Genomic DNA, 15,677 nt, shown 5'->3' with positions numbered 1-15,677 from the left:
TGGGATCTGTACAAATACATACATTGATGTGTATAGAAGAGCATGTCTGTTCCCTGCCTAGGGGAAGGCTTAGCTGCTCTACCAGCCCTCAGTCATGGACACAGGACAGAGCTTTGCACACTGTCATATTTCAACTTACTGAAAACCAACCTATGCACCAATCCAACCTCATCACAGAGCAGCTTTGAGAGCTTGTTTGAACCTTTTGGAACAGATCTGTAACCTGTATGCATGGGAGTCCCAGTGTTCAATTACAGTTTTGTTTAATGAAGGTGGGTTATTCTCTATTGGCTAAAGAGACAACCTTCAGATGTGCTTACTCTTCTATTTACACGAGTGCCATTGTCATTTAGCTGGTGAATATACAGGTAGATTCTGAAGGGTTCATGGCCCCCTCTCCTCCCTTAGCAAATGGGTGATGGCAGCAGTTGCCCACATGAACACAGTTTGCTTTTCATCAATGCTTATGAGGGCCGTGTCTTGTGGAAGTGTTTTGGGACTGAGAGCAGCAGAGTGTGTACAGAGACTGAATAGAGCAGAAAGTGTCATACACAGACCAAACTGACTCAAATTCTGCACAGGGGCGTTCTGTTCTCTAACTGGGTAGTCCTAAAGATTAAATAGGACTGCACATACAGATACTAAGTACAAAAATACAAAAAAATACTTCCTGCTTTCATTTTCTGTTGAAAAGATGAAACAGCTTTCATAGCCTGTGTGAGATGGATAGAGTCTAGAGTTGGATTTGAACAAGAGAATAGCCTAAAATAGCGTGTTCTGTTTCACAGAACATATCTGGCAAAGAATACGTTTGAAAGTACAAGTTAGAGGTGATGTAAGAAAATAGATTTTCTGCTGTATCAAGCAATCTCATATATTCTGACATAAGCTTTATGGGACATTAACACATGGAAACACTTAAAAAAGAAGTTGCATTTTCAGAAAATAGGTGTTGCCCACCCTGAACTGTCACCAATGTAAAGTTGACTTCTAGAAGCAAAAGTCAGAAAGGAAATTGTTGGTACCTCCACAGTCATTAACAGCAACACAGACCTGGTGCCGTCAGATCATGCTGGGTGTTTCCACTTTATGGAGGAGAGAGCTGTCTTTTCTTATTAATAACCACTTATGTTGGGGGGTAGAATGTGTAGTTCAGTGGTGACACAGATTTCATCCAACTTCCTCTGATTTTATTTTTTGTTTTCTTACTCTTGGGTTTTTGTTATTTGAGGGTAGCAGTGGTCTGAGCTGTTACTCTCATGGACTTCTATATTCACATGCTAGACAATTCTTGAAGTTGGAAGTTTTGTGTATGAAACAATGTTGCTTTTGTGCCCCTACAACGGCTCAATTAGTTCACTATGGTAATAACGAGATTTCACATCTCTGAATTGCTAAAAGAAAAATGTGTAGCAAAATGTGTAGCAGAGGTTGACTGTGTCTTACAGACATTGTGGTGTGTATCCAGTACTGTGGAGTGCATATATATTTTAAATTCACATACACAGTGCAATTGTTCTACTATTTTAAACATAAAAGCCTGTCAGCAGCTGGAGTTTGTGAAAATACACAGTGCAAGAGAAATGGTCTTGGAAATGAATAAATCAAATTTCAAAGATTTTAATTTATAAGCATATTTCTCAGGATTTCCAAACAATGGATAAATACTTGAATAGTCATTTTCTCCCTTAGGGCTTTTTGGTACATTTATTTAAAAAATAACAAAACCAGCAAAATAAAACAAACAAAAAGAAAAAATTGTAGTCAGCACTTGGAGCATATTTGAAAAATGTGGTTTGACATGATGAACTTTGGGTGTAGGCTGTGCACGCAAAAGGCTGTCTTTTTACAGATGTCGGGAGACTCTGTCCCCACTGTTTACCACAGTCTCCAACAGTAATGTTTAATAAAGTCTCTTACCTCCTACTTGAAAGACCAGGAGAAGGGAGGCAATCTGCTGCTTTGTAAAGAATCAAAGATGTATTTGGGGAAACTTGCTTTCCATTTATGTTGGTGCTCAGTATATAAAACATATGTATTTAATCTATGTATATGGATCTTGTAGTATCTGAATTGTCTATATGATGTATAAGGGTATATAATACATCCTTTAGCTTGTTTGGGGTGAGGTAAACATATTCCCTTCTTACTTTTAAGTGAATATAAACATCTTTACTTCTTTTTTGTTTTTTTTCAAAATGGAGGAATTTCAAAGTGAGCCACATTGCCTTACACTGGCTTGCCTTTCCCGTGGATCGAGGGCACACACACAGATAGCCACTGCAGTGCGGCTGACAGGCAGCAACTTGTTAAATTACATAACTCCAGGGTATGTCTGAGCCCTTAATTCATGTCAAATTAAGGCTGATACCACTGAGTTGGGCCATTCAACACAAAGGTAATGGGAAAACAGTTTTTGTAATAGGCAAATACTCCTTTCCCCTGTCAACCAGGAATACCCATATTCCAGGAATTAACATTTTAAGCTTTACATTTTACTTCCAATCCTGATAGTAACAGATGGCACTCTGTACAATGTTACCATTTAGCTGCTTTTTAAGTGCATTTTGGATTAACTTTGTTATTTTGAGTAAACTCTCTTTAGGTTAGCATTGACTGGACACATTAAGAAAGAAACCCAAACATAATATTCTACATTTCATTCTTGTCAGCTTTACTAGTTAGTAGATGTTTCCTGTATCCATGGAAGAAACATACAGCATTACAAGTTATTTTTCACATGGTTGATCTTGCACAAAAATCTTTTAGGTTTGCTGATTCTAGTAGCGACTGTAATGAATCATGGTTCTGAAAAATAAAATAAATAAAAATGGAGAAAACAAACATGAAATCAGTGACAAAGGAAGTCTTTTTATATTTTGTCCTGTCTCTTGTTGTTTGGTATAACAGGCCGAAAATTCAGCTATTCTGTTTATTGGCAGAGATTTTAGTGATACAGCTGGGATTCATATGTTCCATATTAGCTGAGTTACTGCTGTTTAACTGTCTTGGATTAACAGAAAGTTTACTTGCTTTTAAGGACCACACCTTTGCATATACTGCCATTATAATGTAATATTGATTAATTAAGGGAAGAATGTGTATTTAGGCTTCCTGCTCAAAATTATGCAGGAGACAGTTTGATAATTTGGGTAATTCTCCTTCAACATTAGCACATTTTCAGAATATGTTAGAACTAAGACTTAAAAAAGGAAATCGATTTCTTAAATAAAATACGGATAATATGCACATGCTTTCCACAATCAGAAAACAGCGTGCACCTCCTCCCTCCTTTCTGAATGTATCCCATCCAGTTCACAAAGTGTTTAATTGCATATTTAAATTTAATCATGTAATCATCTAATAGATGTAAGTACAAGTTGAAATTTAAAATGCAACTCCTTGCTTTACTGGAGTGGGACCATTAAGTCTGTGAAAAGAAAGAGTTTATGAAAATGCATACATGTCTGAGTAACACTGAAGGCAGAGTTCAGCAATGCCCAACGGGCCACTTCTACAATAGCAATCCACTTCTGAAATGTTGGTCTCTGCAGGGAAGATCACTATCATTATAATTAGAGCTAGACTACAATGGACTGCTCAGAGTAGCTATTCCAAAAAGTTCTTTGAAGGTGAAGATGAGTGGTAGACATTCTCAGGAATAGAAAATTGCTTTCTCAAGTGAAAAAAAATAACAAAATAAATCTTAAATAGCTAGATGGCTAAAAAACTTTTCAGTTTTGCTATCCCTATTCAAAATGAAATCACTGCATTTCCAGTTTGAATATTGCTGGTGGACGTTAAAGAAATATATAATTTATGTTTTCCTAGAATACATGATATGTAACCATACTTGAAAATAGATGTATTTTGCAAGCAAATGAGACAAAAAAATAGAAGCTTTGTCTCCTGTCCTCTTTTTCTTTTTTGCCCTTCAAAATTGATAATTCTTTTTTCTGCAAATTATGAAGGCCTAATTGCTAAGAACTGTTTAGTGCTCTTATGTACATTAATACAAATAGGTGTATTGATATGAAAGATATTTGAAGATGTTCAGATCACTTTTTTTATTGTCTGGTTTTTAAATACTTGTTCAGTCTGTCTTTAATCTTCTAAAGATTAGATCAGGCAGTTAACTAAAATTGAAAGCCTGATACCAAAGTACAGTCTGATCTTCACACCAAAGCCAGCACACCTTGCTATATAGGCAGGATTTTATATATATTTACTGCTTCTCACAGATATCCTGGAACTTCATGCAGAAATTTTTCACTCTGCTTAAAATATAAACTACAGCTGCAAGAATCCTAGAAACTGAGTGAAAAGTTTTTTTCTGTGGGAGATTGAGGTGCTCCTGCCAAGAGCATTCAAGTTATGACAAATTATTATGACACTTATTGCATTTTCTTTAAAAGTAATATTGGAGATTTGGAAAAGAGGCCACAGAACTTCTCTCTGATTGAGAAAGGAGCATGGCTCTGTCCTCTTTGCATGCTCCCTCCAAGGATTTATACAAACTGATGTGGTTCCTCTGAGCCTTCTTGAGCTTGAGCCATCCCAGCTCTCTCAAACTTTGATCATGAGAGAGAATCTTCAGTTCCTCAGTCATTTTTGTGGCTCTCTGTTGTACTTTCTCCAGTTGCTCCACTCTGTGCAATTTGGTAAGTTGAAAACATGTAAAAAAGATCTGCTATGAATTTGCTCTTCAGATTTTGATGTGATAGTGGAACATAATAGTACAAATAGAAGGTAAATGGAAATATTTAAGCAGGTGAAAATGCAATAATACTGGTTTCTCTTCATGCTGAAATCAGGAAATGAGCAACTTAACTAACTTTCTTCTGTATAATGGCCATGATCTGATCTCTCCACTTTTTTATATTACCCTATTTACTAGCAACTACATGATACTATAAGCTGCAGAAACTGTTTTTATTTAATTCATTTAGTGGGTTATTTCTTTAATTTTCTGGATTCTTTATTTCATAGAATAGTGTTTTTTCTTTGGCATTAAGTGGTCTAAAGTCTTAGAATTAAGTAAATTTTTCAAAATGCCTAGGTTTTGTCAATCCTTATAGGTATTATAACAAAGCAACACAGTATCACAAACACTTTGGTGCCCATGGTTGATGTGTGTAGAGGAAATACCATAATTGTTGCAGAAAATTATTCCTCAGTAATACAATTCCACTGATTGCACTAGCTAAGCTAGGAAGTTCTTTCCTGCCATCATGAAATTGCAGTGATGATATTGAACAATTGTATTTATGTGCAATTTGATTAGAGGTTTTAATATACTTTGGCAGACATTTATCTCACAATTTAAACTTATGACTGCATGGACCATTACTTAGGATATTATAGTCTTTAAGTTTTAACCAAATATCTTCTGGGGTAAATAGGCACAGTAATTTATTTTTGAAAGTTAGTAAAATATGGTTTGCAGTTTCTTAAAATTTTGCTGTCATAGAAGTTCAACTTCTATGTTTTATTCTGTTTTTCTTACTGAATTTAGGAAGACTTCACAGAAGATTGAAATAGATGGGCTGTCAAAATTCACAGATTGTTTAAAAAATAATTTAATTTTAAAATACATAATTTACGACAGTTTCAACAGTTGTCGTTGAATTTGTGATCCCTTAAAAATATTTTTCACTTTCCACCTAAAGGTGAAAACATTTGTAGCTGGAAACATTGCTTAAGTCTTCACTAATTTGGGTATAAAAATCTGTTGAATGTTGACTAGAGGTATTATCTAGTATTAAAAAAAAATCACTGAAGAAAAAGAGTTTGCAGAGTTGAAATCTTGGGTTTGATCTTGGAAGTGACCATCGTGTCATGACATATGCAACAAAGCAGGATGATAATTTTGGCAGCATTTGAACTTCTGTGGGTGTCTCAGTACCCAGAAAGTTTCCTTATTAAGGGAAGTTCATGTATTTGTGCCTCCCTCTAGTGGATCACTGTCTCAACTCTGCCCTAGGAATGTTCTCCATATTAAATTCATGTGGCATTAAACATTCAAATGTCTTTGTTTTCATGGTGAGGATCTGATTCCATTCTCATGGACAGTCTGAATGTATTGGTGTGCATCTCCACTCATTATAGCACATTTTGCAATATATCTCTTCTAAGACTCATTTTCATACTGAAGGTGCTGATGGTCATATCCACATGTACAACTAATGTTGCACATAGAAATACATTTTCATTTTTTTGAAAAACATTCTCTTTTTTTCTGTGCCACAAACCTCTTTTATTTCCCAGACTTTCATTTACATGACTATATTCTGGAAATGTCTGCAGTTTGCCTTAATTATTATTTAATTTTATTTCAGGTACTACCAAGGTAAATCTTGTGAAGATCCCTTCAACTGCTTCAAGCCCTCGAGACACTGCTCTGGCAGCTGTTATCTGCAGTGCACTTGCAACAGTGCTCTTGGCTCTTCTCATCCTTTGTGTTATCTATTGCAAGAGGCAGTTCATGGAGAAGAAACCAAGCTGTGAGTTTCCAATTTCTCCTGTTTCTTGGTAGTATTTATAGAGTGGTATCAGTTTGGCAGATCCCTCTGTAGGTAAAGAAATGAAATGTCTGCATCATTTAAGCAAGTTTAGATTGAGATGGTCAATACAGCAGAGCCCAGGACTCCATCCAAGTTTGTCATCTCGGTGTGAAAGTTTCAGCTGCTACTGAGAAAATGCTGTGTAAATGCCCAGAAATACTCCAATTACATCACTCCCATGCCATACTCTGCTAGAGGCTGCACAGATACATTTGGGCTATTCATGATCCAAGATGGGACATTACAGAGTTGCAATGTCAATGTGGAAATACCAGTTTTGGAAGATCTGTGCATCAAATGCTATTGTGAAACACAGATTAGGTCATCAAGATAATGAATGTGGCCAGTGTAGATGAGAGATTTGTCCTTAACAGTTTTGGTTTTATGGGCATATTCAAGATGAATTAAATGCCTGAGACAGATCTGTAAATTTCTTTTAAATCCTTAACAGCTCATCAGTGTAATTTGTTTATAAGAAACAATTTTCTGTCGCTTAATTTAAATCAAGAAAGAAAAAAGTGAAAAGCACTCTAGTTTCCATTTATAGTTTTATAAAACTTTTATTAAAATGTGTTTATAGCATATAATGAACCCTGGATGCCAAACAAGAATACTATCTAGGATCAATTGGTATTGTTATTGCTGCTCACAGCACAAGCAGAAATGAAAAGGTTTACAGAGGCATTGTAAGAATAGTTCCTACCCTAGAATTTGCTTTACACATGAATTTTAAGAAATTCTGACACAGTGAATTCAGACTTCATTTCATGAAGTGCAGTAACTTGTTTGCCTTGGCCTACAATTATAGAGATTAAAGGTAGTCTGCTGTTAATATAAAGCTCTTTAAGATAATATAAACAAAATCCCAGTGGCTGAAAGCTGACTCTGGAAAATTTCAGATGGGAATCACTGAGAATCATTACACACTGCAAAAATGTAACAGTGAATAAGATATACTCTCAAATCATCAAAATGAGAGCAGATGTCTTCCTAGAAGAGGCTGTAGTTGAACCAGCTGTTCTAGGCTTTGTTGCAAAATCTGTGGTTTACATTATTGGAAACCACACGGTCACTGTGGGTCTTTCAATTGGAAAATGTATGGACATACTTTATAGCATGAAGATAGAGGGCTCTGAGCAGGAGAAAGGGTAACCCTTACTGACATGGATTTTTATTCACTTTGTTCAAAGGGTCTCTGAGATCACAAGACATTCACTACAATGGCTCTGAATTGTCATGTTTTGATAGACCACGGCTAAGTGAATATGACCACAGAACATGCTGCCAGTGCCAAAGAAGTGCATCACAGACATGTGGTATGTTGTGTCTACTGAAAGGTGACTTTATTTTATCTAACACTTGAGTTGTGGCAATTCAACTGCAGAGCTAACACTGTCAAACTAACCTTTGTCCTAGGCTAATTTCTTAATAAGCAGAAAGGATTTTTAAGTAGCTATTTGGTTTTTGTTTTTTGTTTCTTCCTATATTCATTTCAGTTACTTGAAAAAAAAATTAAAATGTGTATCTCATTTATTTCTGATAAAAATAGCACTGCATATGGCTTTGAGACTTAAATTAGTGTGAAGGATTTACCAGATAGTATATAAGAATTTGGTATAAATGCTAAAGGACATTAACAACCTGGACAATTCAAATCATTGCCATTTTGTGAAGTCATATCAGAACAGATGCAGTTATGACATTAAGAAATAATAATAAGAAGATATAATAAGACAATAAGAAATAATAAGAATAATTAAGAAATACATAATTTAACACAAAAGCACAGGATTAAATATCATCCTCATAGCTTTACTCAGAAAGCTTCCACTTATGTGTATTCAACTGAGAAGAAAATTAATTTAAAAAATAGGTACTCATGACTGGTTTCTATGTTACTACTAGAGGAAGGACTTGGCTTTTATAAATATTTCAATTTTAAAGGAATAAAGAGGTTTTCAAAAATGTTTTTACAGCAAGAAATCTCTTGATGTAAAAACATTTCCTAATTCATGTATTTTAATGTAACTGGCAAACTAATACTCAAGTTTGAAAAAGATCAGAGACTAAGTTTATACAGAGCTTTGATAGTTTTAACACAATTAAAATTAATTTTCATTCCTCAGGACCAGTTCACTTGATTCCCTCACTGTGCTGTGATGAAACCTGTAGCATGGAGCACAGCAGTCACAGTTGTGCTTTCCACTCACAGACCACGCTCAATGAAAGGTAACCTAGTTTTACAAATGTGTATTAAACATGAAGTATTTTTTATGCAGTCAAATTAATATTTATACAGAGACAACAGCTGCTTGTGGTGGAATGAGGGATTTTGATGAGCTGTACCCATATCATCCCGTGTTGTGCAAGAACAGGTTTATGGTGAAAAAATTAAGTATTACTTAGTAAATGCTGACTTGATCCATGGATTTCTCTGAAGAAGTAGCTTCTCTCACAAGCAGATAATGTTCCTTCTACCCTGTGGCACCTTATAGGCTTTGGCCACCCCCTCTTCTGCTAATGGTTAGCAAATTGCTGCATACACCCGTGAATCTGAGGGCATTGAGGCGCAGTTCACAAGTGGCATGAAGATTTTTTTTAAGGAACTCTTTGGAATTGCAAGATTTGAAATATCTATTATTTCTGAATTTCTAGCAGGTTTTAGCCTTTATTTTCTCCCAATCAGCTGAGTATAAGTATAGGAGTAGTTATTTTTACAGCAGGGCCACAAGCTAAATATATAAAATTTATGGTGTCCTTCAGAGTTTCCTGGTTACAGATTTTAATACAGGATGTATTTATTTCTTTTAGCTAGAATGATTTTCCATATAAGGTTTAAATTGGTCTTCAGCTGTTTTGTTCTTATGGCCACATGTTACTAAAAATGTAGAGGCGGCTTCTTCGTAAGTATTGTTTGTGCAAGGTGACTTAGCGACCTAAGTACAAATATCTAAGTTTTCTCTAACAACTTGTTTAAATACCAACAAGCTTGAGTCATCCTTGTATACCACCGAGGCTGACAAATTGAGAGTTGTGTACTTTTTGAGGAATCTTTTGGTTAAGGCTTTAAAAATAACTGTAATATCCATGCTATGTGGACATCAAAGATCCTGTGGTTCCTTCCAGTAGAAATGGAGCTTGTGCCAATTTCCTTGGCCAGAATAATGCATTTCCTTCAATTGTGGTGCAATGTCCTGACTTTTGGCCTCATCTCTGAAAATGCTTTGTGTGTATATCAAAGCTATTAAAGTCTCATGTTTTGGAAATGAGTATGGCTACTTAAAAACTATTCTAGGCATGTTAATATGGGACGAGTTTTGTCACACTGCATATCAGACTTAAGATAGCCTTTGCATTTCTTAAAAACCAGACGGTTTTTGGAAATAAAACATTGGTGTGACTTCCTGGCTTTGTTAATACTTATTTTGGTGTGTATATATAGTGAAAAACACTACTAGACTTTCAACAGTGTTTGGCACATGTCACTATTATCATGTACTTTAAATACACTTGAGGTAGGTAATACTGAGTTTCCACTTATACTTTCTTACATTTTCCATTAAAAAAAAAATAATGCTTGCTCTTCTTTAACATTATGTCCTTTACATGTAAAAGAGAATAGAAGAAAAACGTTTCACATTTTGAAGGCTAGACAGAACAAACTGAAAAATCTAAAGTGAATACGTTTTCAGGTTTAAAGCAAACACAGTTTCAAGAAGCCTCGTTGCCTATTCCATTCTTCCAGTCTGAAGCCACTTTACATTTTTTACTTCCATTAGACATTTGTCTGTCTACAGACAGAAAAAATTTTAATTTGGGGAATTAAAAAACCAAACCAACCAAGCCCCCCCCAGTGTTGAAGATTATAGATTCTGCCCAACCATCTTTGTTGCTGCATTTTAAGCCTGTTACATCTTGTCTTAATACTCCCCTATCCATGCACTGAGAAAAAAAAAATCCTTCTTCTTTGTGACAGTGTTTATACCTGAACACTACTATGGTATTTTTTGTCATATTTCTGACCCTAAACAACTCCAACTGTAGTTGACATTTGTGGAATCCTGAATTCACTGTCCAAAGTATTGGTCGCCAGAGCTTTTGTTATTTCCAGCCAAGGAACAGACTGTATTCTTTCTCAATAGAATTAGTTTGTACAGGGTGTCTCTAGAGTATTAATATAACCCTGTTAAACCTTCTTGAAATACCTATTATAAATGATCAGTAATTAAAATACTGATAATATTTTCTGGAATGCTTTGTAAAACCATGCGCCTTTTATCTTTCTGCAGAGCTTCTGATTCTGTTGGAGAAATGATTCCTGCTTTCCTTGGTTCTCTTTCACACTCTGCCTGTGGAGACATTCCAGATGCTTGGCCTCTTATGCAAAACTCAGCTTGTTGTGACAGCATTTCTATCTGTGAATCATATTCAGAACTGGCTGGAGGATCTGCAAAATCCTGCAGCCCTGAGACTGAAAATGCAGCCGCTGTTGAATTGGATAATAACCAGGAACCAAGTGAAGTACTTCTTTCAGCTAAGTCTCTTGATGGAAATGTTGCAAAGTCCTTTGAAATCTCCGAACATAGAACATGCACAGAAGTTTCATCACTTCAGAACTCGGTGACTGCTGAAGGCCAGCCAAAGACGAAGTGTAATGGAACAACAAATGACTCTACAGACTGATAAAGAGGTAAAAAACATAACTACAAAGGAATGAGAATAAGTGCTCCAGGCATGTAGAGCTAGATAAATATAGAATTGTAAGAAGTTCTAGGGTTATATTTCTCCATAGGTTACACCTAGCTATTGCTGAAATAAATTAAACCTCTACAAGAGATCCAGCAGTTTCACATTTTAAAATAATTAACTAAATTTGAAAGGCGTAATTACGCAAACTGTGGTGTTGAAATATTATTCAGAATACAGGAGTAAGTCTGTACATCAGTCAGCTTTTATCAAGGATTTTTTTCATTAAATTTTAAGAGAAAAATTCAGTTTAATAGCCTTGTGAGGCTGCTAGCCTTTGTTTATGAGTGAGAACCGAGGAGTTGGCTTTGCTTTTTGCAAACAAAGCATAAAAGACATACAAGTGTTCATTTAAAAATATTTACAAAGCCTTTCTGTGGAGTTACTGCAGTAGTACTAGAAACACAAGAGAATCTCAAATGCCTTATAATGCCATTGATATTCCCATGTCATCAAATAAAATGTAAGTTAGTCCATAAAATGCAACTTTCTAAAAGCTCAGAGAAAATGCAGGTCTGAGGTCAAAATGCAAAGAGGTGATAAACAATTGTCTCAACTATGTAACAACAGAACTGTTGCAAAAAGTCACATTGCTGCTGCTTCATCATTATATCTTTTTAGATATTAGCTGTGCTCTGTACTTTTAAAATGGAATTTTCTACTTTTGGAAGTAATCTGGAGCCTCAAGTAACTAATCTGGAAAGGATCCCAAGTTATGGCCTGCGTTCTGATGGCAAGTGGTGTTGTTACTCCAGGCCTATGCAGGCTGTGGCTGGAAAGGAGAAACAGTCTCCTGTGTATGAACTCAGAGGCAGGAGCACAAGAAGTTGCCACTAATATTAATAATGCACCAACTTTAATTAAGAAAATTACGCTATCTGTAATTAAGAAAGTTTTGGGCCATCTGCAGAAGTAAAACTGCATTCCTTTGATCCTCTTCCATTTGGTTTGCATTAACACTTCTGTGTTATTCCTAAATATGAAGTAGAAAGTAATTAGTATTTAGCAAAAACCACACATATTCTGAAAGCATGTAAGTGCAGTAGTTTCTTTGTAAATCCTTAATTGTTTAGGTGACATTGTCAAAAGGAGGAAAGGGAAGGGAACTGACTGTTAAATCAAGAATGGCTTTGCCATTGACTTCAGTGGAACTTGTCACCCTGAAAATCTGCTGTGTCACTGACAACACCAGCCTTGTCCAGGTGGCACATCTTTCTCTCAATGTATTATTTAGTGTAAAGTTTTTTCTCTAACAATGCTGGGCACTAACTGCCCATGTGTCAGATAGCAGCACTGACAGTTTTATTTTTGTGTGTGCCCAATATCATTTGGTGACATTTGTATTGGGTAGCTATGTGTAGGAGGGGACAGTGACATGGATGCAACTTCAGATCTCAGCATTGCTAGTTCTTAGCAGTTCTTGATGTTTTAAGGGAATGCGTTTCCATATTAACAAGATTTTAAAAATCAGAAATTTGTGGGTGTTTTCCCACCAAACCATGCATCAACTTCAGAGGTATGCAATTAATATTACTTAAGAATTTTCTTAGATCAAAAGAACCACAGGATTTCAAAATATAACTACAAAAATTAGCTTTTATTTCACTATACTTTTTACAGTCTATGAACTGTAAATTTTCTTATTGATTTCTATGTGTATGTAGACAGCTTTTCTAGCATCTCAAAATCCTGTATGCTTTGATAGTCTTCTGCTGTCCTCTATTACCACTGAGATTTGTGAATAATTTTGAATAATCAAGGTCTTCAGGAGGGTTAATTTTTTTCTTCATTTTTTTTTCCTATAATAGACCCTACTGATTCATTTTGTACAATTTCTCCCCATTCAGACTCTACAGTGCATCATTATGTGTGCATTTTTTGGCAGAGAAATTTCAGTCGTGTTGACAGAGAGGACCAGGACTAGGCTTAGTTGAGATGTATTTTCAGGATGAACACTGGCCAGCTGTACAACTCCAAGACAATTAGTTCATCTCAGTCTATAGCATTTTTTCCCATCTGCTCTTCATCTTTCATGTCTTTTTGAAATATTTTGAGGCAAGGATGGTCTTTGTACTTCCTGAGGATGTATTACAGTCTTTCATAGGTCACTGGTTTTTTATTTCAAAAGAATAACACAAAATCAGAATATAGCATATTTTATATAGGTACACACAAGTCTAAGCTTTTTAATGTGGGTTTTAATACAGGTTTAATCTTCAGGTTTAGGTGAGTTTTACAGCAAGCAGTAAGTATACCTCTACTCTTTTAGTGTTTAGTCAAATACAGACGTGCATACAGGTTTCTTATGAATTTATACAACTTCTTTTCTTTCCTTTTTTTTAGGGACTGGAGCTGTTTCTCCCAGAACTAAAGCTGAATGCTTCCCTTACACTCCCCTGCTGATTCTCATCAAACATAGTCTGGTCTTCAGTGTTGCATGGTATCCAATCCAGGTGGAAAAAAATGGCATCATTTCGCACCTTCTGAGCAGTTGTGCCTGAGCTGTAACAGCTGTGAAGTTAAACTTCAAGGAGCATCCTATGAGGACCCTGAAAGTGGATTTATGACCTTTCCAATCTCTATTCCTATTTCCTCAGAGTCTCAAAAGGTCTAATGGAGTGAGCTTAATAGTATATGTAAATACAGCAAGAAATAGAAATGCTTCAGAGTGTTTAGGGGGGGTCTCAAATATGGCTACAGGTGTCAGATGATGTGGGACAACATGGTGCCAGTTACTCTGCCTGCAGATTTGTGCATGCATTAGGATTTTTTTTTCTGCTGGTTCTAATTTTAAATAATATTCCTGCTATTGAAGGACATAAAATTTATTTTAAAAAATCCATTTCTGTTTATAAAAGGATCATCTATTAATAAACTGAAGCTTTTATTATGTATTACATTTTAGTCAATAAGCTAGTTTGGGGAGTTAGAGAATTAGCATGGTACAGTATGTGTGGTTGAAGTCCCCTCCATCCAATTATTACATTTTTGGGAGGTGGCATTGTTCTGTTAAGTGTAGCAGGAGATTAGCTTTAAATTAGATTTAGTTTAATGAAGGTCAGACATATAGATAAGGACATTGTGTTTAATTAGTAGTCTCAGTATTGGAATACAGCACTTCTTGTTATAGCATATAATTTTGAATGTTGAAATAATTGTAATCAACTGTCAAATCAGAACGTCAGACTATAGCAGGTGTGCCATGAAAGTATTTATACAGTGAGACTGTTACCAAGATGTTTTTATTAGTGCATTATTTTTGAGGGTCAAGCTCTGTGGTGAGCTGATTCATTCATTTAGGAGTCCCTTTCATTCAAGACCCTCTGTCCTTCTCACTGTAGTACTGCGTCAATTCAAATTTTGCACACAAAACGTAAGAAGGGTTTGCTTTATCACATCCCTTAATATCATTTTTTCTCAGCCATTTTCATCCCTAAAATAGTTTTTGTTTTGGTGGATAATGCCAGTAACCTCCACTGATTCATGACACTCAACAGGCTCTCACATGTCTGTGATGAACTCTAGCAATTTTTCCTTAATGTACCCAATGTGCCTTGACTAAAGCAAACCAATCAGCAAAACAGATGCCAACAAATTGGCAATAAATATTACTCATCTTTCCACACATGGTTTGTGTGGCAATGGAAATGTTGAGACAGTGTTCAGAATCCAATATGGAAAAAGACTTTTGCTTTGAAGCACACAGAAGAAGGTTGGACCTGCACGAAGATAGCTAAAAACAGTACAAGCAGCCATGGCAGAGAGGTGCTCCAGCTCTTCCCCAGTGAGATTATTCCTTTGTGCAAAGCCATGAATAACAGTTCCCAAATTCAAACCAATGGGAACAAGTTGCCCAAGTGATTTTCTGGCTGTTGTTGGGTTTGGTGTTTTACGTAGTAGATACCACCTTTTGGTCACTGATGGAATAATAAGCAGTTCTACAATACAATTACTCAGATAAATACTTTCACATATATATTTAAATATGAGTAGTTTTGAATAATTTCTTTGTATACTTTCATACATTTAAGAAGTTACAAAACATTATTTTTCACTACATGCACATGAAGAGATGTGTGCTTCTTTGTATATACTTTGTAAATAGAAAATAATCCAATGTGCATTTCAGTATATGGCAAAATATTTCCAGAACATACAGAGATTTAACTTTTCACTAATAACAGTTCTTGAAAAAGCAATGTTCAAAAATTTTGCCAGCATCTGCCACAGTGTGTTTTCCCATTGGAATTTAAACTTTGTATAATTGTTTTTATCCAGCAACCCTAGAAAAAGATACTATTTTTTTTTTATGAGTGAAAGCTTGAGAGCAAATTGGGAGGAAAAAATTAAGAGAGTGTTTTTTAGCTA

General features: G+C 35.5%; 1 protein-coding gene across 1 annotated transcript in view; it reads left to right on the top strand.

Moving 5' to 3' along the window:
• The window catches only part of TNFRSF19 (TNF receptor superfamily member 19), a gene marked incomplete at its 5' end in the record, with an annotated part of 43,139 nt that extends 29,394 nt beyond the window's left edge, over nt 1–13,745 (top strand). The window contains 5 exons of the mRNA XM_084227032.1: nt 6,339–6,503; nt 7,754–7,879; nt 8,690–8,792; nt 10,853–11,253; nt 13,653–13,745. Of these exons, the coding sequence (XP_084083158.1) occupies nt 6,339–6,503; nt 7,754–7,879; nt 8,690–8,792; nt 10,853–11,246 (788 nt within the window). The 3' untranslated portion in view covers nt 11,247–11,253; nt 13,653–13,745. The remainder of the gene's footprint in view (nt 1–6,338; nt 6,504–7,753; nt 7,880–8,689; nt 8,793–10,852; nt 11,254–13,652) is intronic.
• Nucleotides 13,746–15,677: the final 1,932 nt, after the last annotated feature.

This window comes from Fringilla coelebs (assembly GCF_963513975.1).
Source record: "Fringilla coelebs genome assembly, chromosome: 2".
Taxonomy (NCBI): Eukaryota; Metazoa; Chordata; class Aves; order Passeriformes; family Fringillidae; genus Fringilla; species Fringilla coelebs.
This window is presented reverse-complemented; position numbering and strand designations above follow the sequence as displayed.